Raw genomic sequence first — 19801 nt, forward strand, 5'->3', positions numbered from 1 at the left:
AACAAATGCACTAAGTATGATGAACATACATAGCGTGAAAATGTCATGTAAAACAATGCACTAGGTATGATAAACATACATAGCGTGAAAATGTCATGTAAAACAATGTACTAAGTATGCGCTAAACGAACATACGTAACGTAAAATGTCATGTAAATCGATGTATTAATGAACATAGCAAGTATATGATATAAAAGCATGAAATCATGAAAGTAACAAGTAGGCACATGTGTTTCACCCCAAAATGTTTGGAAAACAGTAAAAGAGGGGACTATGTACTCACTTGAGATTGCTTAGAAGTCGTAGAACAACCACCAAGCAATGCTAGAAGATCACGGAATCAAACGGCACCTATAAAGGCATCTACATTAATAACCGGACCTATTGGAGGATCGGGTAGTACGAGGATTTGCAAACCAAATAAGTGTGGGAACTTATGTAATATGGTTTGACAAAGCCTACATACTAATCGAAACTTTACCTAAGTGCATTAGACCCGGTACGACCCGCTTAGGTAGCTTATGCTACTTTAACGCGTCGTTTGCGTAAAACACGCTTGAAACGCCTAACTAGCCCTATGATAAGCAAGATATGCCTTAACACACTTAATATTGTTGCTAAATCAGTTTAGGTGTCAAAATTTATGTTACATAAGTTTAAAATGAATTTTAGTGTAAAAAGGGCATTTTGGTAATTTACCTAAAGCATAAGAACCACTTGTCATACAACTACTCAAATGGCGTGACCATAAGGTATAACCTTGAAAGGTTATTACCTATACACTATGGTCACCTAATGTGTTTGGTCGGATCCTAATGATCGACCAAATGGGTCGGGTTCGTAAGCATAAGCGATTGATTAGATCGCTTACCCTTACGACCCTAAACAAGCACAAACCTAAAAGCGACGAGCTAAACATGTTAGAACATGTTTAGAAAACAGGTTTGGTATTAAAACAAACGGTTTTAATACCCTAAAGTAGTTTGGTTACAAAATGCGCAAGAAAACGCATTTTGACCGAAACTACGACTCGTCCCTAAGCCTAGATAACGTGGTAATCAGTAGGTATAGTCGCTAGGGACTATAACCAACGTGATTACGCTCACGTTATGAAGTTCAAACGAACTTCGCATTGACCATAAACTGGTCAATGCAGAAAGTCAAACAAAGTTTGACTTTCGGACTCGAAAAGCAATAAAAGAACGAAAGAATACTTACAACGGGTCCCTGCAAGATTGAATTCCGAGTACTCTCAGGTATGAAGTGTCAAAGCACCCCAACTTAGAGAGCAACCTCAGAATTCAAGTGTGAGGGAAATGGGCAAGACATGGAGGGGTATATATAGGATTTGGTGAACCGTTAAGATCGTTCCTCGCAAAGCGTGCTTCGATCTTGGCCATCCATGTGTACCCATAGTTTTTAAAAACCATTTGAGCCCATTATTTCAGTCCCCTGATTTGAAAATACCATTTGCAATGGGTTTAGAGGTGCAAGACAGCTGCATATAGCTGTTTTCAACAATTTTTCGTATCTGGGGACCTCACGCGGCCCGCCTAAAGTTTGGGGGAATCCTTACGCGCCCCGCCTGAGCAAACTTTGACAGATTTGTCAGTTTTGGTCCCTGCAGCTTAGAAACATGCGTTTTGGCCCATTTTTGACACGTTTAAGCCCCGTTAACCTCATTTCAAGGCTCTAAAATGAAGTTAAAGTATAGGGGACTCAAAACATGCTCAAAAATATCTCGGATGTCAGTTCGTTTGGTCGTACGATCGCGATGTTCGCTTAATTACGACGGAATGCGCATAAGCGCGAAAAACGATCCAAATTGCGCGACGAATGGATTTTTCTCATGCCAAACATTAAAACATAATATTTTAATGCTTACATAAATTTTTGGATGTCCGGAAGCATTCAGAACGTAAGATATGCGCGAAAGTGCAAACTTATGCACTTTTTGACATTTCTAGTCCCTGAATGAGCATAAAGTTTATTTTAGCACACCGAACCCCTCAAAGCCTATTTCTAAGCTATGTAAAGGATATTTAAGGTGTGTTTAACTTATGATCATGTTCCGGAATGTTCGTTACAGTTCAAATCGGCATACTTTCGCAGTTTGTCAATTTTAGTCCCTGTAAGCGAATAAACTAGATTTTGCCATACCAAAGCCTTCAAAACTTATTTCTAAGTTATGTAAAGGTTATTTAAGGTATGTTAAGCATAAATTGATGTTCCGGAGTATTTGTTGCATATAACTGATTACGTTTTCGTACCAGTTTGCATATAATCCTCCAGAAAGCAATATAGAGTTTGAAATCGAATAAAAGCCAAAACATGAAAAACATTAAACATAAAGAAGCAAGCATAGGGATCAAATAACTTTATTTCATTGATAACCGAACTGTTTACAATGATTACAAGCACAAATGTCACAGGTTTAAACCTATCAAGCGCCTTGATCTATCCCTATAGACCTTTATTCCCAGAATGTAGGCTACTTCACCAAGATCCTTAATGGAAAAACAACTTCCAAGCCAAGCTTTTACACCTTCCATGGTTGGAATGTCATTCCCAAATAGTAGAATGTCATCGACATACAGTACTAAGAAAGTGATGATGCTCCCACTAGCCTTCTTATACACACAAGCTTCATCGCCGTTCTTGATGAATCCAAAATTCTTAATTTCTTCATCAAAACGGTGATTCCAACTTCTAGATGCTTGTTTCAATCCATAGATTGATTTCTTTAACTTGCATACTTTGTCAGGATGTTTTGGATCGACAAAACCTTCAGGCTGAACCATATAGACATCTTCATCAAGATATCCATTGAGAAATGCCGTTTTGACATCCAATTGCCAGATCTCATAGTCATAATATGCGGCTATGGCAAATAATATCCTGATTGACTTTAGCATCGCCACAGGCGAGAAGGTCTCATCATAATCAATCCCTTGAGTTTGAGTGAAACCTTTTGCTACAAGTCTTGCTTTGTAAGTATCCAAGTTACCATGCATATCAGTTTTCTTCTTGAAAACCCACTTACTTCCAACTACTTTAGAGTTAAGTGGTGGCACAACCAATTCCCAAACTTGGTTGTCATACATGGATTGCATCTCTATGTTCATGGCTTCAAGCCATTTGTCGCAATCGGATTTTGACATTGCATCATGGTATGTGGTTGGTTCATCTGAATCTACCACGTAGCATCCATCCATGAAAAATCCATATCTTTCAGGTGGATTGCTAATTCTACCAGATCTGCGAACATTTTGTGTATTTCGATCAACCTCTTGATCGTTTTCAACAACCTCTTGTTGAGTGCTAGTATCAACCAAACGTGTATCGTCTTGTGGTTCTTGATCCTCCTCAAGTTCCACTGTTCTATCACTAGTTCCTTCCATAAGGAACTTAGCTTCTAAGAACTTACCCTTTCGAGCAACAAATACCTTTTGCTCAGTTGGGTCGTAGAAATAGTATCCTATATCATCTTTAGGATAACCTACAAAGATACACTTAGTAGATCGGACTTCCAATTTATTTGGAGTGTATTGCTTAACATAAGCTTCACAACCCCAAACCCTTAAGAATGATAATGATGGAGGGTTTCCATGCCATATTTCAAAAGGTGTCTTTTCCACTTTCTTGGTTGGGGCCATATTTAATATACGGACTGCGGAGAGCAAAGCGTAACCCCAAAATGATAGAGGCAATGTGCTTCTAGCCATCATAGATCGAACCATATCTAATAGAGTTCGATTTCTCCTTTCGGACACACCATTGTGTTGTGGTGTTCCAGTTGGAGTAAGTTGTGAGATAATCCCACAACTCCTAAGATGATCTTGAAAGGCACCACTAAGGTATTCACCTCCTCTATCGGTGCGAAGGACTTTGATTGTTTTCTTGAGTTGATTTTCTACTTCACTTTTGAAGTCTTTGAACATTTCAAATGCTTCATCCTTGTGTTTTAGTAAATACACATAACCATAACGACTATAGTCGTCGGTAAAGGTAATGAAGTATCTTTCACCATTCCTAGTCATCGGCTTAAAAGGACCACATACATCTGAATGTATGATACCTAATAAGTCCTTAGCCCTTTCAAATGTTCCACTAAAGGGCGTCTTGGTCATCTTGCCTTGTAAACAAGACTCGCATACATCAAATGAATTATCTTCATTTGTATTCAAAAGACCATTTTTCTGAAGTGTATGCATGCGATTCTTGCTTATATGTCCAAGGCGACAATGCCAAAGGTAGGAATCACTCAAATCCATTTTGAGTTTCTTGTTGGTTACTTGGTACATTGAGCTATCATATGATGCGTTATCATGATCTAATTCATAAATACCATTTAAAGACATAGCTTTAAAATAAAACACATCATTCATAGAAACATAAATGTCTTGGTTAACAAATTCGAAATTAAAACCAGATTGTTTTAAAAGGGAAACTGAAATTATGTTCCTAGTCAGACTAGGAGCATACAAAACATTCTTCAAAATGACTTCCAAACCACTTGGAAGTTCTAAAACGTAGTCTCCTTGAGCTTCGACTTCAACTTTTGCTCCGTTGCCCATAAAGAGACTAGCGTCCCCTTTCTTGTAATGTTTATTTCTTTTGAACCCCTGCAACGAATTGCAAATATGAGTTCCACATCCGGTATCTAGTACCCATGTGTTAGAAGAAATAACATTAAGCTCAACATGTATCATAAAGATAGTACCTGAGGTTTGCCCTGCATCCCTCTTGTTTTTCAACTCTTTGAGATAGGTCGGACAATTTCTCTTCCAATGTCCTATCTCACCACATTCAAAACATGGGTCATTCGTAGCAACCTTTTGCTTCTTTTCTTTTGGTTTGGCGGGTTCTGCTTTAGCTTTTCCTTTTCCCTTTCCCTTGACGTGTCCCTTTCTTTTAGCATAGGTTGCTTTAGAATCGGGGTGGGGCCTCTTCTTGTTGCCTCCTTCATTGATCGCAAGGACGGGTAAAGCCTTTTTGCCCATACTTGCTTCGGCCGTTTTGAGCATTGCATGAAGCTCACCAATGCTCTTGTCCCATCCATTCATGTTGTAATTCATAACAAAGCTCTCAAATTTCTTTGTTAAAGAGTTGAGGATCAAATCTGTAGCCAACTCTTTGGAGACGGGACAATTTAGCCGTTCGAGGCGATCAATGTGGCTTTTCATCTTGAGAACATAAGATGATACCGATTGGGTTTCCTCCATTCGACATGCATGAAGCGCCCGAACAGTTTCGAAGCGTTCTACCCTTGCTTGTTGTAGGAACATTTCCTTTAACTGGGTAATCATGTCATATGCCCCGTGGTGTTCAAAATCCTTTTGAATTTCGGGAATCATAGTTCCCAACATGAGGCATGAGGCTTGCATGGAGTCCTCGGTATACTTAACCCAATCGTTGTAGGCTTCCACATCTTCCACATTAGGTTCATCGGGAATAGGATCATCCAACACATAGGATATCTTCTCTTGCTTGAGAACGATTCTCAAGTTTCAAAACCAATCCATGAAGTTGTTATGGTTGAGACGATCCTTTTCAAGGATGGTTCTTAGTGATAGGTTTCGGACGGTTTGGGTAATCGGGTTTGCATTGTTAGCGGCCATCTACAAAATTTAACAAGTTCAATTTTAGTATTTTCGATATTATTATATTTTAATTATTAATACCCTTTTGTGTCTTAAAGACAATTAATAATTAAAATCTAGAATCCAACGTTACATTTAAATATTGGTTAGGTGACCTTTATCCCTCTATTTAAATTAACAAGGTAGTCAACGTTTGACAATTGCAACTCTTTGCAATTTCTAGCCATATGGGATCGGTTAAACATCTTTATGTTTAGTTGGCATGTTTAATCCCATCAACACCTTTGTTCCCCATGCTTTGGTGACCCTAAGTTCATGGTTTCCAAATCAAGTCGTCCAATTTACACACACGTGTGAGTTTATACACATAAGTGGTTAGGTGACCTTTATCCCACAAACATGGTAAACCCACCTCGAACATACAAGTTCCCTCAAATGTGGTTAGGTGACCTTTATCCCACAATAAGAGTTCCCAAGTATTTCGAGTGTTGTATAAAAGGATGGTGTTTGACTTGTTTTATAAAAGGGTTTTCAATATTTCAAAATTCTAGTTAGAAAATATTATGTACCATACATTTGCATGCATTCAAATTAATGGTACTTTAGTGAAAACTAATTTTCAAGGTTCTTTTTAATAAAACCCATTTTATTATAAAATCATTAATTTTTAATAAAACCTTTTATTAACCATTTTAATGATTTTGTTAAGAACCAATTTTACGCTTGTTGTTGATTATTAGTTTGTTAAGTCATGCATATCGACATATCATCTAAACAACAAAATAAGCAACCAAACAAGCACATCATTCATAATAATAGGTGCATAACCATAGCCAACTATTTTGACAACACTTGTTAGCCGAAACAAGTGTGCCAAAAGGTCCTTCCTAAGGGGTGAAAAATGACACAAGTTATGTGTCGTTGAACTCCCACTTGATCCCGCATCCAAATACTTCAAGTCTCCTTCTTGTGTTGTGATTTCTCCACCTTCTTTGGGCTTCCAAAAGTCTTTTATATTCAGCTCCAAACTCCTTTGGACTCCAAAAATGAGTTTTGGTTATCGGGTTAAAATTTCGTTGAGAACGATGAAGTTCTTTGGACCGAATATTATGGTCCAAACCAAAAGCTCATTCTTGTGTGCATCTTCTTTTACAAAATATATCCTAATACATTTTTCTAGTAAAATAAAATGCACCTAACCTATTTATTTTACATACCAAATGAAAAAAAAAATAAATTACATATCTTCTAATGGAAGAACAAAATAATAATTATTACAACCCATTGAAATAATAAATAACAACACAATCATTCAACACAAGGTCATGGCTAGGTCATATGCACCAAAATATATATCCAAATATATATATATATATATATATTAATTTCAAGAAGCATAAAAAAAATGGTTCCCTTTTACAAACATTTTCGGCTATGTTCAAAAAACCGAAAGGGTAAGTTTTGTCCAAACAAACAAATCATCCATATGAAATAAATTTTTCAAGATTCTCTTATGCATGTAAGAAAATAATCTTGAAAAACAAAAGGGTTAACCATGTTAAAATTTTCGGCCATAGGGTTTTATTCAAACCCGAAACCCGAAATTTTTAATCTATTGAAGTATGCACTCACATAAGCGGCTCTAGATGCCATTGATGGGATTTTAACATGTTTATCAAAGCAATTTCATCCATATGAAATACAAACGCAGCGGAAATAATGTTTAAAACATGTTACTTTTATAAGATATAAAACCATTTTAATGCAAAATCCCAAAACCCGGATCCATATATGAAGATGCATACTATCAAACATAACCATAGGGTGTTTAGAAAAACTACCTTCTTGGAGTAATGAGAATGAAACGGATGATGCTTCAAGAATGGTTGTCTTCAAGAGTAGAAGACCTCAAGCTTGTATACCCCAAGCTTCCAACAAACACCACAAGATTAGCTAGGATTTAACACACTTGATCAAAACCGAAAACCTTGAGAACCCCTTCTAATGGCCGATTTTGAGAGCCAAAATAACACAAGTCTTACACTAATTTTGTGAACTAAAAATGGTTATAAAGGCATGAGAGATGATCACCTCCAATCCACCCAATCACATGCCTTCTTACACATGCAAATGCATGAAAGGTAATTGGACCAAAATGGTCTTGGAAAGACCATCCAATAAGAACCCATCTAACTTGTAAGAAGTGCATGTAAAATGATTGGCCCTTTTTGTCTTGGGAAGGGGGGGGGGGGCGGCCTAGCTTATTTTATAAAAAAAATTCAATTCTTTTTATAAAATTTAAGTCTTGTTTATTTTATACCTTTTATAAAATATTACACCATATGTTTGCAAGACTTTATGTAATCTTTTATAATGTTATTTAACCCATTAAATAACAAAATAAAAATATTCTCTCAAAATAAATTATCCATATAATTTATTAGTTTCTCAAGCGTAATTATTTAGAAAACCAATTTCTAAATATTGTAAGTGTTAATATTTATTTGTTTGATCATATCACAAATAAATAATATAAGTGTTTGTCTAGCTTGTTATTGGGTATGACTCGACTTGGATCATAACGCATTAGCCACATCAATTTAATATGTGTATTGGGCATACAGAGTCCAACAGTGCGAGATACGACTGCAGGGTATACCTCCTGCGTGTGCAGCTGCAAGTGCCGCAGCAACTTGTTCGTTAATGAGAGCCGTCAACTGGGCTTGAGTCATGTTAACGCGTCCAGACATGATCTTCATAGTAAAGGTAACATTGTGAGAGAGGCTCGCGAAAAGTGCGATGACAGAAGAGAGTAAGCACACAAGTGTTCTCAAGCAATAGTGTCATGTGTATCTAAGCATACTACGAGCAAAGTTCTTTGTAATCTAGCAAGTAGGCAATATAACATGTACCATATTACCTAGAATGTTGAGTCTTGCACGTGGAGCGAGGCGTCGTTGTGGACCGTTGAGCACTGTTCTGGTTATAGTCTGGTTTTAATAAAAAACGTTTTTCCCTTATTAAAACCGAGTTCTCTATAACCAATGGCTCTGATACCAATCTGTCACACCCCCAAAATCCACCCGCGGAGTACCACCGCTTGGAGGCGTGACATGACCAGGATCAAGCCACCAATCATATTGAACATAAGTGCAAATAGTAAATGTCATTCATCAATACGAAAGGTGTTTTCAAAACCAAACATATTCAATTGTGTAGCAGAAGCATTAATGTAAAAACCCAACATAAGTATCATGTTCTCATAAGTAAATGTTTAACATGGAACTCAACAGTCCATGTGCCCACAATGATCGCGCCTCCCGTGCAAGCTCCAAGTACCTATGGTCCTGCAAGGCATGTAACAGAGAGTCAACAACTAGTTGAGCGAGTTCACAGTATGTAAGTTCGTAATAGTAAGTTCATGTCGTAACAGGTGGCTCTACTAGGCCAGTAGTATGTTCTATTGGTGAGGGCTTCCCACACTTGTATATAGTATGTTCTATTGGTGGGGGCTTCCCATATTCTATTGGTGGGGGCTTCCCACATTTGTATATACACTAGACTATTGGTAACCATAGTGTTCTTCTTAACCCGAGAACAGTAGTACATACAAGGTATACGTAGGTTTTACGTATGTGCCCTTCTTTACCCAAGGACAGTAGTACGCGGGGGTTTACGTAGGTTTTACGTAAGTGTCCTTCCTAACTCCGGAAGACAGTAGCATGTGTGAGTATACGTAGGTTTTACGTAAGTGTCCATTGAAACCTGAGGACAGTGGTAAGTACTTGTTTACGTAGGTTTTACGTAAGGGTCCTTTGCAACCGAGGACGATGGTAGATAGTCTAGTAACAGTGTAATCCAAATAATATCATTAGTTTGGTTCGGTACAAGCTGATGGGAGCGAGACTGAAGACTACTGAAAATGTGCGAAGACTTTGGAGGGAATGGGAGATTCATGGCATCGACATTATTGATGATGGTGGCTGATTAGTTTTGTTTATCTTTGTGTTAGTTGGTCTAGATAGTAGTCTAGTGGGACGTTTAGTAGTTTTTTGGTTTTATTTTTGGTTCTTTGTTTTACTTTCATGGGGCATGTCCCATGATTGAACTAGTGTAGGCTCTCTACACTACATGGTTTTTATTGGTTGTGAATATATAGAATCACCGGGGTAACCCTTTACCCAAAAATAATTCATCAATCCTTTTCCTTCAATCCCATTCCCTACCCACCGGGAATCCCATGCCTTGGTAAGGGTGTGAACTCACCTTGGTTTGCTCGGCAGATACACAGCAAAGTTCAATTAAGCTATATAGTGGTCAACCACGTCCTACCATGGTTACCATACAAGCCAGGTTCGTATTCAAGTAGTGCGCGTATATTCTACATGTATTGTACACAAGTAACGATCATAGCATGCACGTATAATTAAGGTAGTTCATCAACAGAACAGTCACGTAAACAAGTCCAAGTATGCGGCCCAAATGGTTGGGCTCGTAACAGTGCATAAGTCCAACAGTGTGCACGTGTTCGTGGTCTCGAGTTGTGCCGGCTTCAAGGTCTCGAGTCGCAACAAGGAGGTCTCGGGTCATCATGTTCTAGTCGAGACTACACGGTCTCGAGTCGCAACCAGGACCCGCAACCGTGGTGTCGGGTCGTGCTGCTTGTGTCGGTGCTGTGGTCTCGAGTCGAGACTAGAGATCTCGACTTGCAATTTGTGTCGAGACTAAGCATGTGTAACAAATTTCCTTATTTCAAGCTCATCAATTCCGTAACATTAGAAAACAACTTTGGCAGTTTCACAATCAGATCAAATCACAATAATTCAACATTCAAGTATGTTCATATCACCACAATCATCATCCATCCATGAACAGTAACTCATTAACATAAGGGACATAAAATCGGATCATAAGATTAATGGATTTAAGGACTATCATGCAACCCTAATCACTCCAACTTGATTAAATTTAGTAATGATCATACTCATTCATGTAGCAGCCGATTATACATATCCATTCGGTTCTAAATCATGCAATCCGATTTAATAAAACATCATCACATATCACTTAACTCTAAACCGAATACATAATATCATCAATAAGCATTACTAGCATGAAACCCTAGTTGTCATATAGAAATCGAAAGCATGTCAATTAACAAGGATGTAACACTAACCGAGTCGTGTGGTGTGACAAGCTTGATCGAGAGAAAGGGCTTCGGGTGAGAGGTGGTGCCGTCGAACAAGAGAGAGAGTTCTAGGGTTTTTGTGTGTGTGCTCTTGATTGCAAATTGTGAGAAGTAAAAGACCCCAAAGATGTGTGTATGCGTGAACATATATCCGGTTTGGTGGGGTGGGCCGAGTCCAAGCATAGTGAGCCGAGAGAGAGGTGTTCGGCCCAAAGGTTTGTGTGGTTGGGCCAGTGTTGTGCGACTAAACTTATGATATTCACATACAATCACATAACACATAGTGTAACAAAATACAGTTTCCATTACCATCTAACACGTCAACTAGTCACGTATAATCCAAACAAGTTACATCGAAGCACACAAATAAAGGTTTGAAATACGAGTTGTCACATGTAACGACAACGGACGTTGGCGCGTGGACCACCATAAAGGTCCTTTCCATGTTGAAGGTATGAAGGCAGTAGTATCCCTTCTCTGTCCGATCGTCTGCTTTGAACGAGAGAAAATTAGGGTGACCATGCAAGACAATTTATTATTACGGGGGCCCACGTAATAACAACTTGTAGTGCATGGGAATCCTGGTGGGCTCTGCGGGTCAAGCAAATGATCACTATCTATTTGAAATTCCTAAGTCATTCAAATCTCCATCTAGTAGAACACTAACCGAGATAGTTACTATAACACCCTACAAAGTAGGAAGTTTGTCTTTGCCTGCTTTGTGCCTAACACTTCTACCCGTAGTATGAGTCGTTTGGGACCCAGTATCTAAGCAAGTGAAGATGGCTAACACTCAGGAAAGATTTTCCTCAACACTTTGGGATTCTTATGTTTAAATTTGTAAAGAACCTACAACACCTTAACTTATCCATTGTAGTTGCTACAATAGACCCCAACATTTGACATCCGTTTTACCCCAAGGAGGTAGCATGGCAAGAGCTGTAGTGTAGCCCATTTACCGTACTCTATTCGGCATTCATGAAGACCATACCAACCATACTGGAACTTATAAAACCCAAGCAAAATCAATATATGCATCGCACAGTCCAGTGTGACAAAAGGGTCCTCCCTACGTCGGACAATCGAGGACCATGAAGTATAGAACACATATTATAAGGACGGAAACGATCACTCGATTCTCCCCTTCTCAACAGATTCCCATTTCATTTAGGCACATGGATAACACATGCAAAAAGATTCTTCTCATCCTTCACCTCACATGCACCCTATCACCCACTACCCATATCATCACCACCAACACCCCTATCAGTACCTCCACACTCTCTATCCCTTAGTGCACCCCATCGTTTGAATGGTGCATTCGCGCCCTGGAAACTGCTCTATGGCTGCTACAAGCCACAATTCGGTCCCGAGGAAGAAGTCATGTACCCTCACGACCTTATTTCTGCGTTTTCACTATCACCCTTTCCCCCCTATACGTGGTAGTAATGCACAACCCCCATCTTCTGGGAAGTGAAGCGTGTGTAGTGTAATATGTTTTAGGTATATATTTTAAGCCCTTTTTACACTTTAGCCAAGTTTTAAATTTATAAAACACGATATTTACTAACACTAAACACACATATGGGCAAATGCACCCATCGTGGATGTAGTATAGTGTTGGTAAGATACCGAGGTCGTCCAAGGACACAAGAGCTTTTAGTACCGGTTTATCCTCAACGTCTAATCAAATCAAAATGTTAGAAAAAGATTTTTAAACTAAGAAAATAAAACTAACTAAATGCTGAAAAATAAAATAAAAATAAAAACAGATAGACAAGATGAATCACTTGGATCCGACTCGTGTGTTAGTATAACCTTTGATTATTTTCGCACTTTTGCACTTGTTTAAGAGATTATCTTAGTTATTGTAGTAGGCCCCTCTTTTGAAGGCGATGTTACCCTCAACCCAGTTGTTTGAGTCTAAGGATACAATCCTAAAGGGTCAGATTATTGAAAGATAATTAATTAAGTTATTAATGCAAATTATGGTAGGCCCCTCTTGTGGAGGTGACGTTACCCTCGACTAAGTAGTCTGAGTCAGCTGGGATACAGTCCTAAATAGCCGGGTTATAGTATTAATAGTAGTTAACTTATAAGGGGATCAAAGAGTTTGGACCCCCACCATCCAATACCTTTGGGTATTGAAGGAGGTCCTACTAAATTTGACCCAGGTCCCTTGCAGGACCTCTAAACGCTGAACAAGGGCAAGACACTTACCAAACCGTTCCCTTAACCCCCGACCAGGTAGCCAACATACCTCCATATAGACCGTGGAGATATGAATGGTGAAAATCTTTTATTTTATATAGACAGTAAAATAATGCCAAGACACCACGGACAAACGATAAGGAAGAATCACCTTCAACATAAGAAACTAGTTATTAAAGTCTTTAATACAAAAACAATTAAGAAGTGCAAAAGATTAAAAATAAAAAGTATTATACTAAACACTTGTCTTCACCAAGTGATGTAAGAGACTTAGGCAAACATGGCCTTGATTGTCAAGAACTCTTACGATCAATCTTGGATCCCGAGACAACTCACACACTCTATGATGGACAATGGATGATGGTGGTGGATGATGGTGTTATGATGGTGGTGGGTGGTGGGTGAAGTGTGAGAGAGGTGGTGTGCCAAGGGATGAGTTGAAATGACTCCAAGCACTCCTATTTATAGGCTGAACAGAAGTCTGGACACGGCCCCGTGCCCGTCTAACACTCTCTTTCTTCATTAATTGTAATTCGCAATTACAATAAATGCGCCTGCAGTACTTTGGGCACGCCCCCGTGTTCACTGGGCACGGCCCCGTGGTGAGCAATAGAAGCTTCTACAGGTTTGTCTTTTCTGCTGCTTCTTGGGCACGGCCCCGTGCTCGCTGAGCACGGGGCGTGTTCAGTCTTCTGCCTTCTCTGTTTTGCTTGGGAGGATGCTGTCAAGGGGTCGGGCAGACAAAAACACACTTTTTCCAACATTAGTACTAAAAAGGGTTAGTTTTATACCACAATTGATATAATTTATATGTTGCATTTTGCGCGTATCAAATACCCCCACACTTGAATCTTTGCTTGTCCTCAAGCAAAACTCTTTATAATGTGGCTTTATTCACTCCCAAATGGAATGGGTAGAAGAGAAGGTTTTCGGGCTTGTCATAGAGTGTCGGGATTTTCCAAGATTGTTTAGGTTTTATTTTTATTTATTTACAATCCTATTCGTCATGATTTATTAAAAACTTTTCATAAGGTAAATTATTTATTAAGGCATAACATACCTTTTTAAAATTTCATTTATATGCAAGTTCACATACCTCACGGGGGAAATCACTCACACTCGGCCGAAGGTGTATTTTTAGTGAATCACTCGAGAGCAGCATGGAACTTATTTCTGCCATAAGCTTTTTTTTTTGGGTAAAGGGTTACCCCGGTAAATTTTATAAATCACCAATAAAAAAGAACAGGGTGTGCCAAGACACTGACACAAACTACAAGTCAAGACAAACCAAGACTAAACACAGCCCACCACAAGACAGCCAAAACAAACAAAACAACCCGAAATAAAAAACACAACCACCCAAGATCTATCTAACTAAAAACACCCCATCGAGATGCTTTAGCCCGGGTCTTCATTCAGCGCCCTTGCAGGGATCTGCCACTTCGTCACAACTCTATTGTAATCCACATGCTTTTGAAGCTTGAAATCCATCAATCGAAACCGGACTGTGTTTTTAATCTTCTCGGCAACCTGACTAACCGAACAATGAATTCTGGTGAAGAGCCGGTTATTGCGTTCTTGCCAAATAAAATACGTCGCAGCTGCTACCACCAACTTACAAACCACACGATCTAATGTTGTTGCATTCGAGTGTTGATCCATCCACGCCAAAATTGAATCCCAAGATCCAGTAACGGTTTCCATATCAACCATAGCCTTTACACTCATCCAAACCTGCGAGGCAAAATCACAAGAGAAAAAAAGATGATCTCTTGAATCTCGATCGTGCTGGCAAAGAGGGCAACACATGAGCCTTAGGTTTGTTTCACTACCCGCTTCCCATACTCGCAGCCGGTCCTGAGTTCTCAGTTTATTTTTTATAACCAACCAAAGGTGAAATGAATGCCATGGAATACACTGGCTGAACCAAACCATATTCGCCCAGCTAATAGGAGTGTCTCGAGTACGAATATTGTGCCAAACTTCCAACGAGCTAAAATGTCGCCGATTACCCTCCAAATCCTTCCAAACCGTTAGATCCTGTAACTGAGGAGTAGGCATATCAAGGCTCAACCCAATCAAAACTGGATAGAGATCATACCATGCTTGAGGCCAATTCCATTGGCCATTGTTGTCAAGCAAATCCGCAACCGAGGAACTGAGATGAAAACCCGCATTTGCAATTCGTCTTGGAGTTATCATCGCCCTGAGGGGGCTCAAGTGACACCAATTGTCACTCCAAGCATTTGTTTGCCTTCCGGACCGAATGACTTTCCAAACGAAAGGCCGAACAATGTTGCGAATGGATAGAATCTTCCTCCACCCCCAACTCATACTACCCCTACATTGAATCTCCCAGAAATTCTGATCCTTCACTTTATAATCATAGATCCATTGCACCCATAATGACTTGCGTTTGACCAGAATGCTCCAGATATGGTTAGTGATTAGGGCTCTATTTACATCCCCAATTCGCCTAATGCCTAGGCCACCCTCATGTTGCGGAAGACAGACATCATTCCACGCAACCTTAGCCTTAACCTTACCAACATTACCCGCATTCCAGAGAAAACGACGCAAACGTTTCTCCAGGTCATTAATGACACGAGCCGGGATAATAAAAACCGAGGCCCAGTAGATATGCATGGCTGAAAGAACCGAGTTGATAAGCTGAAGTCTTCCCGCAAAAGATAGAGTTTTTGTCATCCAATTGTTGATCTTTTTGTCCATTCGGTCAACTAGGACTTTACAATGACTAGCGTTCAACTTTGATGTGATCAACGGCACACCTAGGTATCGAACAGGCAAAGAACCTTCCTGGAAAGGCATAATATTTACAATTTCCTGTCGAATATGCTGAGGCACATTACAGAAAAACACCGTGCTTTTTGCAAGGCTCGGAACCAGCCCCGACATGCTCGTGAAATCCTCCAGAGCGGTCTTGATTTTGCTAACCGAGAAGGTACTTCCATGCACAAAAATAAACAAGTCATCAGCAAACGATACGTTTATTATCTTTTGTTTCTTACAGTGAGCATGGTATTGGAAAGCCGAGCTTGCACTAGCGGCCTTCTGGAGACCTAGAGTGAGCACCTCCATAACAAGAGTGAACAAATACGGGGACATCGGATCCCCTTGGCGCAAACCCCTTTTCCCTTTAAAGAAACCATGAAGGTTGCCGTTTATACTCAAAGAATACGTTGCCGTAGTAACGCACGACATTATCCACTTCACCATTTTCCTATGCAAGCCAAATTGAAATAGAATCCTCCCCAAAAAAGACCAGCTCACTGTGTCATATGCCTTTTGAATGTCTATCTTGAAAGCACATCTAGGAGGGCCTTTATTTAAGTGATAATTGTGCATCAATTCTTGCGTTAAGAGAATATTTTCAGAGATCCGCCTACCTGGAACAAAAGCGGACTGATTAATGCTGACCAGCGACTCCAAACTACCCTTCAATCTGTCCGTAATGATCTTACTGATACACTTGTAAAGCACATTGCAGTAAGAAATAGGACGGTAATCAAGAACCGAGTCCGGTGTCTCCACTTTGGGAATGAGAGCTAATATAGTGTGGTTTACTTGCTTCAGCATTTGACCATTGTCAAAAAACTCCAAAACCGCATCGGTTATCTCAGTACCCACAATCTCCCAAGCATGCTTAAAGAAAGCCGACGTATACCCGTCAGGACCAGGAGCTTTAGTTTCACTTATGCTGAACATAGCCTTTTTCACCTCTTCACGAGTAACTTGTCTTACCATACTGTTTGCATCATTTTGGTTTACCACATTAACGAAAACATCTGAGCTATACATGTTCGACACCTGATCCTCCGTGCCCAAAAAAATCGAGTAATGATTGACAAGAGCAGCCACCGCCTCTTCACCTTCAAACCGATTTTCCTGCTACATCCCGAATGCAATGAATTTTACTTTGGTTGTTTCTGCATTTGACTGAATTATGAAAGAATGTCGTATTAGAATCCCCAGCACATAGCCACTCCACTTTTGATTTTTGTTTCAAGAAGCATTCCTCATCATAGGCCGCTACTTTAAAATCATGAAGGCATTGTTGTTCCCTTTGTCGAACCTCTACATCCAACGGGTTTGAGTCCACCAACTTCTGAACTTCATCTAAGTTCTTACGCAGCTGAATAACTTTTTTATGCAAGTTTCCTTGTTGAAAAAGGATCTTTCTAAGCCCAGGTTTCAGATTGCGTAGCTTATTGGTCACCGAGAACATATTACAACCAGCAATAGATTTGGCCCATTCACGCTCCACACAAACTTTGAAATCAGGTTTGGAGGTTATAAAATTTGCGAATTTAAACGGCTTCGGCTTGTAGGAAGTGTTCACATTATTCAGCTTCAAGATACACGGGGTGTGATCGGAAACACGGGAAGGATGAAAGATAACATAGGCATCCGGAAACATCTCCAGACCCTTGATATGACACATAACTCGATCAATTTTCCTAAGCAAACCAATACCTTCTCTCGGCTTCTGGTTCCATGTAAAATGAATTCCATGCCCTTTAACATCAACAAGCTCCGACTGTTGCACACACTCATAAAAATCCCGCATGCCTATCGATTGACTAGACGTTCCAAAAGACGAATCATCAGCATGCAAAGCTGAATTAAAATCCCCCATAACATACCAAGCTTTGTCCGAACACAAGAGCCTATGCCTGTACAAATCTTCCCACAGGCCCCGACGTTCTTGATAACAGTTCTTCGCATAAACAAAAGAACAGAAAACATTCGTATTATCAACTTTAGACCAGATTTGAGTATGAATGACCTGCTCACTTTGCGCTAACACCATTACATCCACCAGCTCATTATTCCAACCAAGAATGATTCTTGTACCCCGCTGACATAAACCTCCGTTTGACGTCCAGCTCCACCGCCGAAATACTTTGTTACACACACAAGCCAGATTCGTAGCATTCACATGAGATTCTAAAATCGCACAAACTGAGACTTTATTTTCCGACAAAATCACACGAACCTCATTTTGTTTCAGAGGTTGGTTCAAACCCCTTATATTCCATGTAATGATGCTATCCATTAATACCGTTTTGACCGGGAGTGCTTGCCCCCTCAGAAACCTGATCATGACTAGCATTCTTCATAAAGTTTGCCGTCTCCATCGGAATAATCTCCTCCACCTCGTCATCCCTCTTAAATTGCTGCCAAGTATTATTAGTGACGTTTTTGTTCAACACACTTCCATCTTTCAGCTCTTGCTCACCAATTTTCGATAAAGCTTCAAAAGAATTATGAGATTTAACATTATCCACCTTCTTCATGTTACCATTTACCTCCTTTGTACCTGATGTGCTCGGGTCCGATTTATTAGACTTAGGCTTATATATAAATTTCTGCTTTTGTTTCTTTGGGAAAACACCCATTCGAGCCACCTTCCTCTTATCCATGGTAAACCCATCATCATCCACCACTACTTGTTTGGATTTCTTTGTTTCATTCTTTTTATTTTCATTCTTCCCGCACGTTTGGTCATTATGCCCGAATATGCAACATAACGAGCATCTCTGTGGCTTCCACTCATATTCCACATTAATTACTTCAGTAATATATCCCTCCTCTTCAAGCTTTGGGATAGCAACAACAATGTGGTCCTTAAGTTCATGATCTACATTAATTTCAACCAAAGCCCTAGCAAAACTACTCTTTCCCCAGTTCTCCGAGCACATATCAGCCGTATATCCATCCAACCGTTTTGGTTCACCTATCTTAGAAGCTAACAAGCTTAAACCATCATCATTATAGATAGCAATAGGCACATTATGAAGCTTAACCCAAACCGGAACAGATTTAATTCCTTCCTTCTTAAGACTAACGGACGGAGACCAGACATTAAGAAATAGCGGCATCTTCCTGATCAACCAAGGTCCACCTTCCAACACTTTTGCCATACCCTCCTTTGAGTCGAATTTAAAGAAAAAGAAACCGTCAGCGTTCATCATGAGCTTAGCAAATCCAAACTTCGCCCAAACATTCTTAGCATAGTACTCGACAACAGGGAATGGCAGCCGATTACCCAGGAAGTAACCATATAACACATTGACAAACTTCTCCTGAACTTTACGAATTACCTCTCGAGGGATAACAACGTCTGCATCAGGTTTCGTCTCTCCTGAATCCATCTTCCGGAAATTAACTTCCTTTTTCACAATGGAAACATTCTTAACCCTATCCGCATAAGACAACTTTACGGCTCCCTCATCTTTATTCCGATCTTCAGAGTTACTTGCCTCATGGACTGGAACTGAGACCTTTTCCAGTTCATCAATTATGTTTATCATTCTTGGGTTCCCTTGGACGACACCCCTCCTTGGCAACACCGGATTACCATCAATCTTTAACGACTTAGCATCAAGACTACTCCAAAAGGATGACAGGTTACTACGCGATTCCTTTGGATTCGACTGCTTTGCATTGTTTGAAGTGATAAAAATATCCCCATGCAACTTTTCAGAGAACGACTGAAACCCTAAATCCTCTAACCCTTGTTCCGAATTACCCTCCATGCACGACACTCTAGCAGAAATCAAAACCAGGCAACAGTAACATGCATCATCAAATAACAAACCCTAATCCTTTTAACCCTAGTAACAATCGTCCAACCTTAACCTATTAATCCAGAGTTATCGATCTAGCTAAATTAGTCTCAGCTAACCGCAATCAACAACAACCAGACTAATAAATCAGATTATCAAACTGAAAAACAAGGGTGGCGATTAACGAAAACAAAAGAAAACCCTAAAAT

The 19801-nt window shown here is 39.7% G+C and overlaps 1 protein-coding gene across 1 annotated transcript; it reads right to left on the minus strand.

Moving 5' to 3' along the window:
• Positions 1 to 16894: 16894 nt before the first annotated feature.
• LOC110870640 lies at positions 16895 to 17659 on the minus strand. Its single transcript, XM_022119820.1, has one exon. It carries the CDS (start codon positions 17657 to 17659, stop codon positions 16895 to 16897), a length of 765 nt encoding a protein of 254 aa, XP_021975512.1.
• Positions 17660 to 19801: the final 2142 nt, after the last annotated feature.

The sequence above is a fragment of the Helianthus annuus genome, chromosome 8 (assembly GCF_002127325.2).
Source record: "Helianthus annuus cultivar XRQ/B chromosome 8, HanXRQr2.0-SUNRISE, whole genome shotgun sequence".
Classification (NCBI taxonomy): Eukaryota; Viridiplantae; Streptophyta; class Magnoliopsida; order Asterales; family Asteraceae; genus Helianthus; species Helianthus annuus.